Below are 12,574 nucleotides of genomic sequence, written 5' to 3'. Positions count from 1 at the left end.
TAATATGTTTATTTTTTACAATATAATAAATAACGATTAAACAAATCTAGTTTTACCATTGCACCACATTAGACCAAAGCTGTTGAGACCACTAGATTTCCCTGCAAACATTGAAGAGTCCATCAATCTCATAACAGTGTGATTTCTAAACCCCATCATCACCATACAGATAATTGGAATTAATAAAACATGGGATTATAGATCTGAGAATAATACCAATACGAGCTATAGTCGTTAGATATACTGCTGTGGTTATATTGGAAACTATCACTATTGCGTAGCCATTAAAATCAAAGGACAAGTCTCTAGCTCCAGCCACAAATGCTCCCAACACAATTACGCCCACACTGATGAAACCCTTGGTATAAGCCACAAGAAAAGAGAATAGTTAACTTCTCTGATTATCAAAGAACAATTCTGTATAGCCAAAATGATCAAGGCAAACTTTTTGTGCAGGACCCAAAAATGTCTCAGGTGATTTTTATGCAGGCCTCGAGATAAATGCTGAAGTGGCATAGAAATGGAAAAGAAGAAAGAAAAAATGTTGTACCTGGCAATAATAGTAGGAGAGTGTTTGTTTCCTGAAAGAATGTATTCGAAAATCATTGTAAAAACCACAGTTGTCCGTCTCAATGTTGTGTACATTGGCACACTAACTCCACGAATTGATGCCATACCCATAATCTTCTCACATATAAATCAATAAGAACACAATCTCAAGAAGCATACTAGAATAAAGTGTGAACTGCCTAATACTTACTCAGTTCTATAGCACAAAACACTTTAAAATATGAACTGGAACAGAGTTTGCCAATACATAATGCCTTACCATGTATAATAAATAAGCAACTGAAAGAGGTGATGTACGTATATATGTATCAAGTGGTATAAATAACTTTGAAGACATGTCTGCCAGTGTGTTTCTCCCTTCCACTGTCCTAAACGAAATCACATTCCATGACTTTAATGCATATAAAACTGTAGTTGAAGTGATCATCTGCCAAATAAGAGTTAATCTTTGTTATAACTGCACTGACTAATGATAAGTCGTGAGGAGAAAAGGGATAAAAAAAATTGCTAATGGTCAGATCCTAAGTTACAAAATTTCCAATAAAGGATCGGGGTGAGCTTTGTAAAGGAAATATACTAAACATTATGCCTAATTACTGTAAATAATATCTATTAATTTGTTATGGCCACTGTAAAAAATAAAAGAAGAGAACACAATACACCGTCTTGGGATAGAGCAGATGCAAACATACAACAGATCAAAAGCAAACAAATAAGGAGATTGCATAAAACAGGTAAGGTTATCTATGGGAGAAAAATCAATCCTTAGCATGAGAAGATAAATCAAGATTCAATAGAGTCTCCGGGAATATTTTCCTATCCATGAATAAGTGAAAAATAGAATATACTGCAGATTCGATTCTCAAACAAAGAATCATCATAAACACAAATTAGCAAGAAGAGTAATTTGATTTCAAATAGTTGTCCTATTAACTTTAAATAACTAATGCATGATGGTCACGTCTGGTCTAGGACAATAAAATTCACATGAAGCTTCTGCGACTCTGACCAAAGGACTTTAATCTTCATTTTAAGATGCAACATGCTATACCAACTGGTGTTCCGATGTCTAGAACCTCAGGTATTTGTTTGCTGAGCTATATTTACAAAAGCATACTGTTCAAACCTCTCAGAATCTGTTCAGTGAAAAAAGATATCTACCTGAAGCAATGTGATGACATTAGCACATGGAAAGTTGTACGATGAAAGAACCGCTTTGTTAAACATCACCAGCAGTACTGCAAAGCCCAACAATGGAGTGAGCTTCTTCTAAAGAACATTAAAAAGTTTCTAAAAATGGAAAATCCAAAGAAGTATGGCTAATACAAACAAATTATTTAATTTTCTATTTACAGTCATTTCTTGATCAATGATGAGAAAGTTGTATTTTCAGCATTAATACAAGTCAGACCTGAATTACATTGAATTAGCATAAGAACGGAATGATAATTGACCAAATCTGCCACAAAAATCAGCTCTAGTAGCTATGGCAAGGCTAGTCTTAATCTAGCATAGGGAAGCATGTTGTGCAGAAACCAGGCAGAAGCATCTATCCTAGACACTGGCTATGCAATCTATAAGAAACCTCAAATCGGGTGAATATCATCAAGTGTATATCAAGTCATGCCATGAAACAGTCAATTCATAGTCTGATTATATGCAAATACTAAAGGATATGTGATCACCACAATATGCTGTCTGGAATCCGAAGAGACAATACAATTAATTAAAAGCCCACACACGGTAGGCTGAATAAAAATAAAACAATCAAAGAGGAAAACTCCATAACCAAACTAGATATTCGGAAGGAAAATGTTGAAACATACTGAGAAAAAACTTTATACATTTAGATCCAGATAGATATCTCCTCCTGTCAGCACAACAAGGTGCCAAACTTCCTAGTGATTTTGACACTACCATCCTGAAGGATTACATCACAAACACTACACAATCTACAGGAGCACCTTAACTTCCCCAGGTTCATACACCCATAACAGAAAATTCTGCAATGATAGATTCAATACAACCCCTAATAGATATTCATGAGGGCAATGATTAATCCATTATTTCAAGTTTCAAACTCCATAAATCCATTCCTGGCACAAAACAACATAAGCTCCATCAACACTACTAGTCACATGCAACCGAACACTTCAAACATGCAAACCTCCATTCCCATGACTATGTCACACAACAGCACCTCAAACCTCAAATCCATCACAAACTAACAATACCTACACTCAAACTACATACCATCTTACCTACAATCATCTTCAAAAGTATTAACTCCAAACATTTCCAACATATTAACATCCACAAATCCTAACACACATATTACACAAAACATGCAAATACCTAACATAACATCCACATCCATACCACTAAATACTTCAAACATGCACACTTCCATTCCCATGTCCACATCATACAACACATGCATCTGCATCACCTAAACAACTTCAACACGTACCAACAACACTTTCTCACTTTTGACACTAGCACCATACCAACTTCAACACCATCTATCAACCCTAACAACACCTACCAACAAACAAACCCCTTTAACTATAACACACACACATACCACACCCAACAAAAACATATATAACCCATTCAACACCAATCAACAACAACAACCTTACACCAACACATATCAGTGACAACCCATCAACAACACAAACATGCAACCACCACACAACATCACTCCACCAAATAATTATAATTACTTGATCTGGCAAATTCAAGATATTCAAAAACAATTGTCTAACATGTCGATTAGACATCCAAAAAAGAGTTACACACTTTAGGACATATATCCTTATCCCTTCAACAGGTCTATTCAGATGGTGCCCTTCCCCAATAACTTTGAAATGCCAAAATTCGACAAACCAAGGGAACATATCAAAGAATTCTATATTTCTTGTCTAGAGATATCATACAATGACACTTATTTGAAGTGCTTGTTCCCTTGATCTTTAGGAGGACAAGCCATTGAATGGTTTTCCCACCTTTCGCACAGCATCAAAATATTTCAAGAACTTGTGGGAAAAATTTCATACAACATTGAACATGAGATTTCCATTATTGATCTTTGTAATAAAAAATAAAAGAATAGAGAAACTTTCATTGCCTTGATGATTTTTAATGTACCTTGGACAAGTGGTTTCCCATGGGTTAGTCTCTACCTAGGGAAAAAGTCCAAAATAATTATTTTCCTAAGTGTGACTTTATAAAGTGAAAGTGACTTTATAAGTGGTAAAGTCAATGTTAAATTATAAAGTAAAAAGTGACTTTAGACATAAAGTACAATGTGGGTACTTCATTTAATGGGTGAGTTAAAAAATAGAAAGTGAAAATTAAATGCACATTTATTCTCATCCCTTGATCTAAATGAATTTGAGCCATTAGATATTAAGGTTGCCCAAGAGTCATTTAGGGAAACAAAAGGGAGAAAAGAAAAGTGACACTAAATTCATTCTTCATGAGCAGATTGGAGAAAGGACGCTGAGAGTTGCAAAAAAGTTCTGTAGGAGAAATTTGTTGCAACAAGCTGAAGGAGTGATTTCTAGGCAAAGCTAGGCACGGAGATTGAGGCACAGAAGACAACAGAAGGTACATTACGAACAACATTTAATGTTGTGAGCTGAACGCCATTCGAGAGAATTTTTGAGAAAAAAATGAAAAATCTATACAGTCCATACAGCGGTACAGAAATCCATATGGAATCTGTACAATATAGTTTGTACAGTCTGTATCCGTACAGTACATATTTTCAGCTTCAAGTGGGCATGGAGATCGAGGCAAAGTGGGCATGGTCTTACAGGAGTTTTGCGCTGAAGAGAAAAGTTGTATTTTGTTGTTTTGTTTTGTCTGCAAATGTATTTTTCCTGAACTTGAAAGATAAATAAATTTGAAGAGCTCTCTAACAAGTTTTCCCCATAGAAGATTGAAGGGGTTTTGCCTGGGTCTAAGTTGACCAAAAATCTATGTGTATTTTAATGTGTGTTGTTGGTCTTTGTATGTCCATATTTATTTTCAGCATGTGTTGACAGTCCCATGTATTTTAATCTAAAAATTTCATTTCCAGAATTCTATATGTCGAATGTATGTTTATGGGAAAGGGCATTTAACTGAATGGGAGTGATAAGGTGAAATTAAAACTGGGTTGGGATTGCAGGAAACTTTTTAGTCATCAAATTTCAACATGGTATCAGAGCTACAGGCTGAAAATTGCAGTTAACAGCAGACAATAGTTTGAGACAACAAACAATGGTTTGGAAAACAAACTGAATTTTTGGACAGCAAACTGATATTTTGGGACAGCAAGGTTTGTTGGAAAGTTCATTTCTCCATTTTCTTGTTTTTGTAAATTTTGGACAGCAGTCATGGCCATGTTCTTAAGGATAGAGGACAGATTGGATGGGATATCCAATTATGCCGTTTGGAAAGACAAAATTCAGACAGTGTTTGAGGAGGCAGCAGTTTGGGACATAGTGCGGCAAGTGGTTTTACCTCCTACTGCTGTAGATGAACTTGCTGAATTCACAAAAATAATGCAAAGGCAAAAAGGATTTTGATGGACAGTCTGAAGGATCATGTGGTTCCTCAGGTGAGAGGAAATATATATGCATATCGGATGTGGACAGCTCTAACCACTCTCTATCAGAGTACCAATGAGAGCAGGAATATGGTACTCAAAGAACAATTGAAGAACATCAGGATGACAAAGGCTGAAAGTATAGTTCATTATCTTGGCAAGGTCAAACAAGTAGATGATGATTTGACTGTTATTGGTGAGGCAGTTCCACCCACAAAGTTAGTCATGATAGCTGTAGCGGGACTTCCTAATTCTTGGGAGGTCTTTGGAGATGTTGTTACCTTAGGGAGAATCTTCCCAATTGAGACAAATTTTGGGATGATTGTGTGCAGCATGAGATACAGAAGACTGGCAGTGGTGGGGTGAAGATAGCAGATAAGGAGGATGTAACCTTGACAGCCAAGGGGAAGAACAAAGGAAAGGCCAAGAAAGGGGCATCATCAGATGGGGCTAAGGGAAAAGAGGAGAAGAAGAAGAAAGATATGGATATGTCCAAAGTCAAATGTTGGGCATGTCAGAAGATGGGACATTATGTTGTTACATGTCCTGAGAGGAAGAACGAGGGGAAAAAGGGTATTGCAACTTCAGAAGAGGTGGAGCAGTTTGCTTCACAGTTTGACCAGGACTTTGCATTTATTACTTCTACATCTAGTGGGAGTACATCATTCGATGTGTGGTACATAGACAGCGGGGCTTTCCCCCATATGACAAGTGCACGGGAGTTCTTTTCAAAGCTTGCAGAAAGGGCACTTGATATTGAGATTGTATTAGGAGATGACCGCACTATGAGAGTTGTTGGTGCGGGGATTGTGACCTTTGAGAGGGAGTCTTTGCCTCCTTTGAAGGTCATGGATGTTTTGTATGTTCCAGGGATGAAGAAGAACTTGATTTCAGTTTCTGCTATGGAGGAGAAGGGGTTTGATGTCACTTTCTCAGGAGCGCAGGTATTGATGCATCCCAAGGGAGCTTCCATCACTTCGACAAAAGTGATTGGAGTCCGCTCTGGGAAACTCTACAGGTTCAGTTTTCAGTCGCCAGGAGCATTCGTGAGTAGCACATCTGGTAGCACTCACACTAGTACCACCAACAGTAGAGACTTGTGCGAGTTATGGCACCGAAGGATGGTGCATATGCATCATGGAGCTTTGAGAGTACCGAGGAAGATCACTACTGGAGTTCCTGATTTCAGTGTCAAGCATTATGAGGTTTGCAACGGGTGTGCTTTGGGCAAGTACACCAAGTTACCATTCCCAGTGAGCGACAACAGATTTACAGGTATACTAGACTTGATTCATATTGATGTTAGTGGTCGTATGTTTCATGTATCTTTGGGTGGTTATGAGTATTATGTTATATTCATAGATGACTACTCTAGGAGGACTTGCATGTATTTCCTGAAGACCAAGGGTAAGGTCTTCAGTTGCTTTAAAGAGTTCAAATCTCTTGTGGAAAAGCAAACTAGTAGGAAGATTCGGGTCTTGAGATCAAACAATGGTGGTGAGTACACCGATGGTGGGTTTTTTGACTTCTGTGCACAGGAGGGCATTAGGAGAGAGTTCACGGTTCATTACAACCCCCAGCAGAATAGGGTGTCTGAAAGGAAGAACAGAGCTATTGTTAGGGCCGCTAGAGCGATGATTCATGATCAAGGGTTGCCTTTTTTTGTGGGTTGAGGCTTGCAATACTGTTGTTTATCTTCAAAACAGGAGTCCTCACAAAGTATTGGAGAATATGACTCTGGAGGAGGCTTTCACTAGAGAGAAGCCTCATGTGGGACATTTTCATATCTTTGGATGTCTCACATATTCTTATATACCCAAGGAGCAGAGGACGAGGCTAGAACCCATGGCAGAGAAGGGTATCTTTATGGGTTACAAAGAGACTTCGAAGGCTTATCGAATCTTCATTCCTTCTAAACGAAGAGTGGTGATTAGGAGGGATGTGAAGTTCGAGGAGGAGAGGGCCTATCGGAGATCACAGGAGTATGATGAGAGAGAGTCACAGACTTCTCCTCAGCAGGGAGGTCAGGTACAGGGAGCAGGACCTCAGGGTTCTAGATCGACTAGTATAGGAGGTACTTCAGTGTTAGTGACATCTGGGGCACCAGTGGCGAGTTCATCGAGCACTTCTTTAGGGAGTCCATTGGTACAGATTTCACATGGCACTTCAGCTGACATAGGCACAGGTGCCAGTACAAGTTCTTCGAGGACAAGCGCTGGTACAGGCACACCAGGGTCAATTGGCAGACCTTCAAGTTTACCAAACTAGGGGGCAGAGGATGAGGTTCCCTATGGGGAAGCTTCTTCAAGGAAGAGGAGGCCCAAGTGGCTTCAAGACACCTTGAAGGAAACAGAGTTTGTTGGTCCTCCGAAGAGGGTAAACAGGGAGAGTGTGCCACCTGAGCGGTTTTGCAGTTATGTAGCCTACCAGCATTGTTGACTCTGAGCCTACTAACTATGAGGAGGCTGCTATCCAGGAGGTATGGAGAGAGGCTATGGTGGAGTAGTATGCCTTTATCATTAAGAACAATGTCTGGGAAGTGGTGCCTAGGCCTGAAGGCAAGTCAGTTGTGACTTCCAAGTGGCTCTACAAGATCAAGCATGTTGCAAATGGCAGCATTGAGAAGTTCAAGGCGAGGTTTGTGGCTAGAGGGTTCTCACAGATAGGAGTTGACTATGATGAGACCTTCGCTCCCGTAGCTCAGTACACTTCTATCCGGTCCCTTATTTCTATTGCTGCAGAAATGGGCTGGCAGATTCATCAGATGGATGTGAAGACCACATTTCTGAACGGAGTTATAGAGGAGGAGGTGTATGTTGAGCAGCCACAGGGTTGAGGCGAGCACTCTACGGTCTTAAGCAAGCTCTAAGAGCTTGGTATTCAAGGATTGATACTTACTTGCAACATATGGGTTTCACGAAGAGTAATGCAGATTCGAACCTATACTACATTATTGTAGGGCATGATCCGCTCATTCGTGTGTTGTACGTTGATGACTTATTCATTACTGGGGCAAAGAGACTGATTAGTGGTTGCAAGGAGGATCTTGCTATGGAGTTCAAGATGAAGGGCATTGGGCTGATGCATTACTTTTTGGGGCTTGAACTGTGGCAAGAAGAAGGGCATATCTTTCTGGCGCAGGGGCAGTATGTTGTGGATGTGTTGAGCAGATTTCACATGGCAGACTGTAGACCCATGTCTACACCTATGATCACCAACTGGAAGAAGCTTCATGCTTCAGATTCTAGTTTGGTGGATCCCACATTGTATAGGCAACTTATTGGGTCCTTGATGTATCTGGTCAACACTAGGCTAGATATATGCTTTGAAACGAACATACTTAGCCAATTCATGGTTGAGCCTAGGAGGGTGCACTAGGTAGCTGCAAAGCACATTCTTCGCTACGTGCAGGGGACTGTTGATTATGGTCTGGACTATAGGTAGGGAGATGGAGTGAGGTTGGCAGGTTACACAGATGCAGATTGGGCAGGTTGTGCTTCTGACAGGAAAAGCACTTCAGGGTGTTGCTTTGGATTGGGTTCGACAGTTGTCTCGTGGTTCAGTCAAAAGCAAAAGTCAATTGCTTTGAGCTCTTCTGAGGCTAAGTATATGGCTAGTTGTGAGGCCATTTGGCTTCGCAAGTTGTTGTATGGCCTATTTGATCAGGAGTTGAGACCGACGGTTATTCACTGTGATAATTAGAGTTGCATTAAACTCACGAAGAATCCAGTGTTTCATGACAGGTCAAAACACATTGACATCAGATATCATTTCATCAGGGACTATGTTCAGAAGGGGGCAATGAAGCTGGAGTATATATCAACAGATGAGCAGGTGGCCGATGTTCTCACGAAGTCCTTGCCAAGAGGAAAGCATGTCCATTTCAGGGACAAGATGGGTGTGGTGAGAAACACTTTCCTCGATAAGAGGGAGTGTTGATTTTTAATGTACCTTGGACAAGTGGTTTCCCATGGGTTAGTCTCTACCTAGGGAAAAGTGTTCAAAATAATTCTTTTCCTAAGTGTGACTTTATAAAGTGAAAGTGACTTTATAAGTGGTAAAGTCAATGTTAAATTATAAAGTGAAAAGTGACTTTAGACATAAAGTACAATGTGGGTACTTTATTTAATGGGTGAGTTAAAAAAATAGAAGTGAGAATTAAATGCACATTTATTCTCATCCCTTGATCTAAATGAATCTGAGCCATTAGATCTTAGGGTTGCCCAAAAGTCATTTAGGGAAACAAAAGGAGGAAAAGAAAAGAGAGATTGAATTCATTCTTCATGAGCAGATTGGAGAAAGGACACTGAGAGCTAGAGAAAAGTTTTGAAAGATAAATTTGTTGCAGCAAGCTGAAGGAGTACTAACATTGGAAGGTAAAGTACTAACATTTAATGTTGAGTTGCACATTGTTAGAGAGAAGTTTTTGAGAAAAAAATTGAAAAATCTATACAATCTGTACAACGGTACGAAAATCCATACAGTACAATTCGTACAATCCATATTCGTACAGTACATATTTTCATCATCAAGTGGGCACGGAAATAGAGGCAAGGTGGGCACAATTTTCAAGGAGTTTTGGGCTGAAGAGATAAGTTGTATTTCGTTGTTTTGTTTTGTCTGCAAATGTATTTTTCCTGAACTTGAAAGATAAATAAATTTGAAGAGCTCTCTAATAGGTTTTCCCTAGATATTTATGTGTTGTTGGTTTGTTTATGTCCATATTTATTTTCAGCGTGTGTTGACAGTCCCTTGTGTTTTAATCTGAAAATTTCATTTCCAAAATTCTATATGTTGAATGTATGTTTATGGGAAAGGGCATTTAACTGAATGGGAGTGATAAGGTGAAATTAAAACTGGGTTGGGATTGCAGGAAACATTTTAGTCATCAAATTTCAACATGCCTTCCTTCAAAGATGGAAAAATATGGCTAACAAATTCACTTACCCTATTCCACAAAAAAATTAGTCAACATATTTGTACAGAACTTAAACCAAGAAATGTTCATTTCCAAGTACAATGTGCTAATAATTTTAATGAAATCGTTGGAAAGGATATCACCATAGATAAGGCTCTTATCGCTAAGGGCCTAGCCAAAATTTATAAAGAAAACAAAGACCAACCATCGAACAATAAAGACAAACCACGTATTTGAGCTACAAAAAAAACGTTGTTAACGACAGAGTTGTAGACTCAGTTTGTTTAAAAAGTCCAAGGTCCATCACAAGGACAAACTCATCAAAATTCTAACACTTCGAGAGAAGAACAAACACCTTGATGAAAACATACTCCCTTAGGTGAACCTATTGAAGTAGCATTTAAGAAATTGATACAATCAAACATAATTAAAATGCAAGAATTAAGACAACATGATGAACCACAGTTTAAACCATCTTGGTATAAAGACAACAAATATTGTGAGCACCATTGAGTCAAAGGACACAGAACACCTGATTGCATGAAACTCAAAGACCTCATCCAAGAATTGATTGATAAGGGTGAGGTTAACATAGATGAGAAATCCAACACATCAAACCATGATTTAAAAATCTATACAGATCCAATCCTTGATCATGGGAAGAAGAATGACTCAGGGAAGGTAAAGAGTTATAACGTCATCAACTTTTCCTATGATTCCGTTGTAGGATGAGATGAAGTTGACTACCATATAAATTCCATTTCTATTAGGGGGCATCATCCACTACCTCTCGACTATCTACCAAGTACAATCTATTAGATCACCCAAAGAAGACACCTGCACAAATATCCATCTTAAAACTTCTTATATCTGCCAAACACAAAGAAATCCTAAATCAAGCTTTACAAACATCTTTTGTTTCCACAGATCTAGATATTGATATATTCCAAGCTATGGTAGGACATCTTTCTTCACGCACAATTTGAGCCTTGCCAAATAAGCCCTTCCACCCATACCAGATCATAATCGCACACTACACATAGAAGTCTATATCAATAATTGATAGATGGCAGAGAAGCTCTAAATATTTGTTCCTTAAGTCTGGTTAAACAGTTGGGATACCCTAACGAATTTGTCCATAAAAATAAGAAATTAACTATCAAGGGTTATGATGAGACGACAGTCAAAAGGAGTCATCACTTTATCAGTGCAAATTGATCCAGTTATAAGACATATCAAATGTCAAGTCTTGGACCTAGATCTACCTTAGAATATCCTCCTAGGCCAACCATGGATTCTTGCAATGAAAGTCATTGCTTCCACATTTCACCAATGTATAAAGTTTCTTTATAACGACATGGAAATCACCATTCATGGAGATCTTGAACTTACCAATGTTGTAAGCACCTAGAAGACAAACCTAAAAAGGCATACCAAATCCCTACTAATGAGGTAGCTTATGGGGACCCATCTACACTTGCTACATCATCCAATACAAAATTTCTCAAATCCAAGATCAAGGTCCAACTACAAAACAAAGGTATAGGAGAATATGATTTTTGAAGCTCCTTTTGCATAAGACAACTTCCTCCTCTTAAAGCATCTGGAAAACCCCAACTCAAAGAACAAGTTGCCCTTGTCACAATAAAATTTTCCCCTACAATATTCTCACGTCAGGGAGAACTAGATAAACAGATAGTTGAAGAGGGCATCACATAACAGTTATACAAAGAGGAAGAACTTTTCCTAATAACTATTGATCAATATCCTAAGGGATATCCAATCATCAAACAAATGGGCTATAAAGATCATGATGATCTAGGACTCGATGAACAAGGAATCAAAATACCCCTCTCCAAAGAAAGCTACAAAATGTAAAGGACTTAGGCTTGGAAAACTGGATATGACCACTAATTCTAAGGGTAAATCTATAAATGTGATTGACACTTCTACCATTGTTAATACTTCTAAGGATACCATTGAGGATGATTCATTACATATTGACGATTTATTCCTTGATACATCCATTTGCACTATAATCGAAGTATCATACACATCCATGCCATCAAACAATGACATCATGCTAGTTTATCATGACTTAATCAATTGGAAACAACAAGCACCACCGGTTTTGGAATTATTCAAAAACAATGAAGTTATCGTTGAGTTCATGGGAAAGAGACAACATGCCCCTAGGAGATCATAAAGTAGGGTTTGTTATGGAACTAGATGTCGGAGCATACTTTGGGAACACAGTCAAATCCTTCAAACACAAAAATGAAAATATAAAAATTGTCAAGCAATCACCTAGTGAAAACCACACTATGGCACTATCGGATCCACAAATAGTAAAAATAAAGGACATATCCAAGGGTGAAAACCTCTTTGAGGTGCCTAAGGATGAAGGATCTGACCTCCCCGTTATGACAAGAAATCAAAAAAGATCAACAATCTTGGTGGAACCTTTTAAGGAGACTAATATTGGGACA

General features: G+C 38.5%; 1 protein-coding gene across 1 annotated transcript in view; it reads right to left on the bottom strand.

Moving 5' to 3' along the window:
- Positions 1 to 12,574, bottom strand: part of LOC149227661 (UDP-N-acetylglucosamine transporter UGNT1-like) — a 66,272-nt gene that overhangs the window by 9,933 nt on the left and 43,765 nt on the right. Inside the window, exons 2-6 of the mRNA XM_089377853.1 lie at positions 1,732 to 1,808; positions 830 to 997; positions 551 to 684; positions 217 to 347; positions 57 to 101 (exon numbers count right to left, since the gene is read on the bottom strand). Coding sequence (XP_089233979.1) covers positions 57 to 101; positions 217 to 347; positions 551 to 684; positions 830 to 997; positions 1,732 to 1,808 — 555 coding nt within the window. The remainder of the gene's footprint in view (positions 1 to 56; positions 102 to 216; positions 348 to 550; positions 685 to 829; positions 998 to 1,731; positions 1,809 to 12,574) is intronic.

Source organism: Pinus tabuliformis, chromosome J, assembly GCF_031772625.1.
Source record: "Pinus tabuliformis cultivar Carrire ecotype Pingquan chromosome J, CPIR1, whole genome shotgun sequence".
In the NCBI taxonomy this organism is placed as follows: Eukaryota; Viridiplantae; Streptophyta; class Pinopsida; order Pinales; family Pinaceae; genus Pinus; species Pinus tabuliformis.
This window is presented reverse-complemented; position numbering and strand designations above follow the sequence as displayed.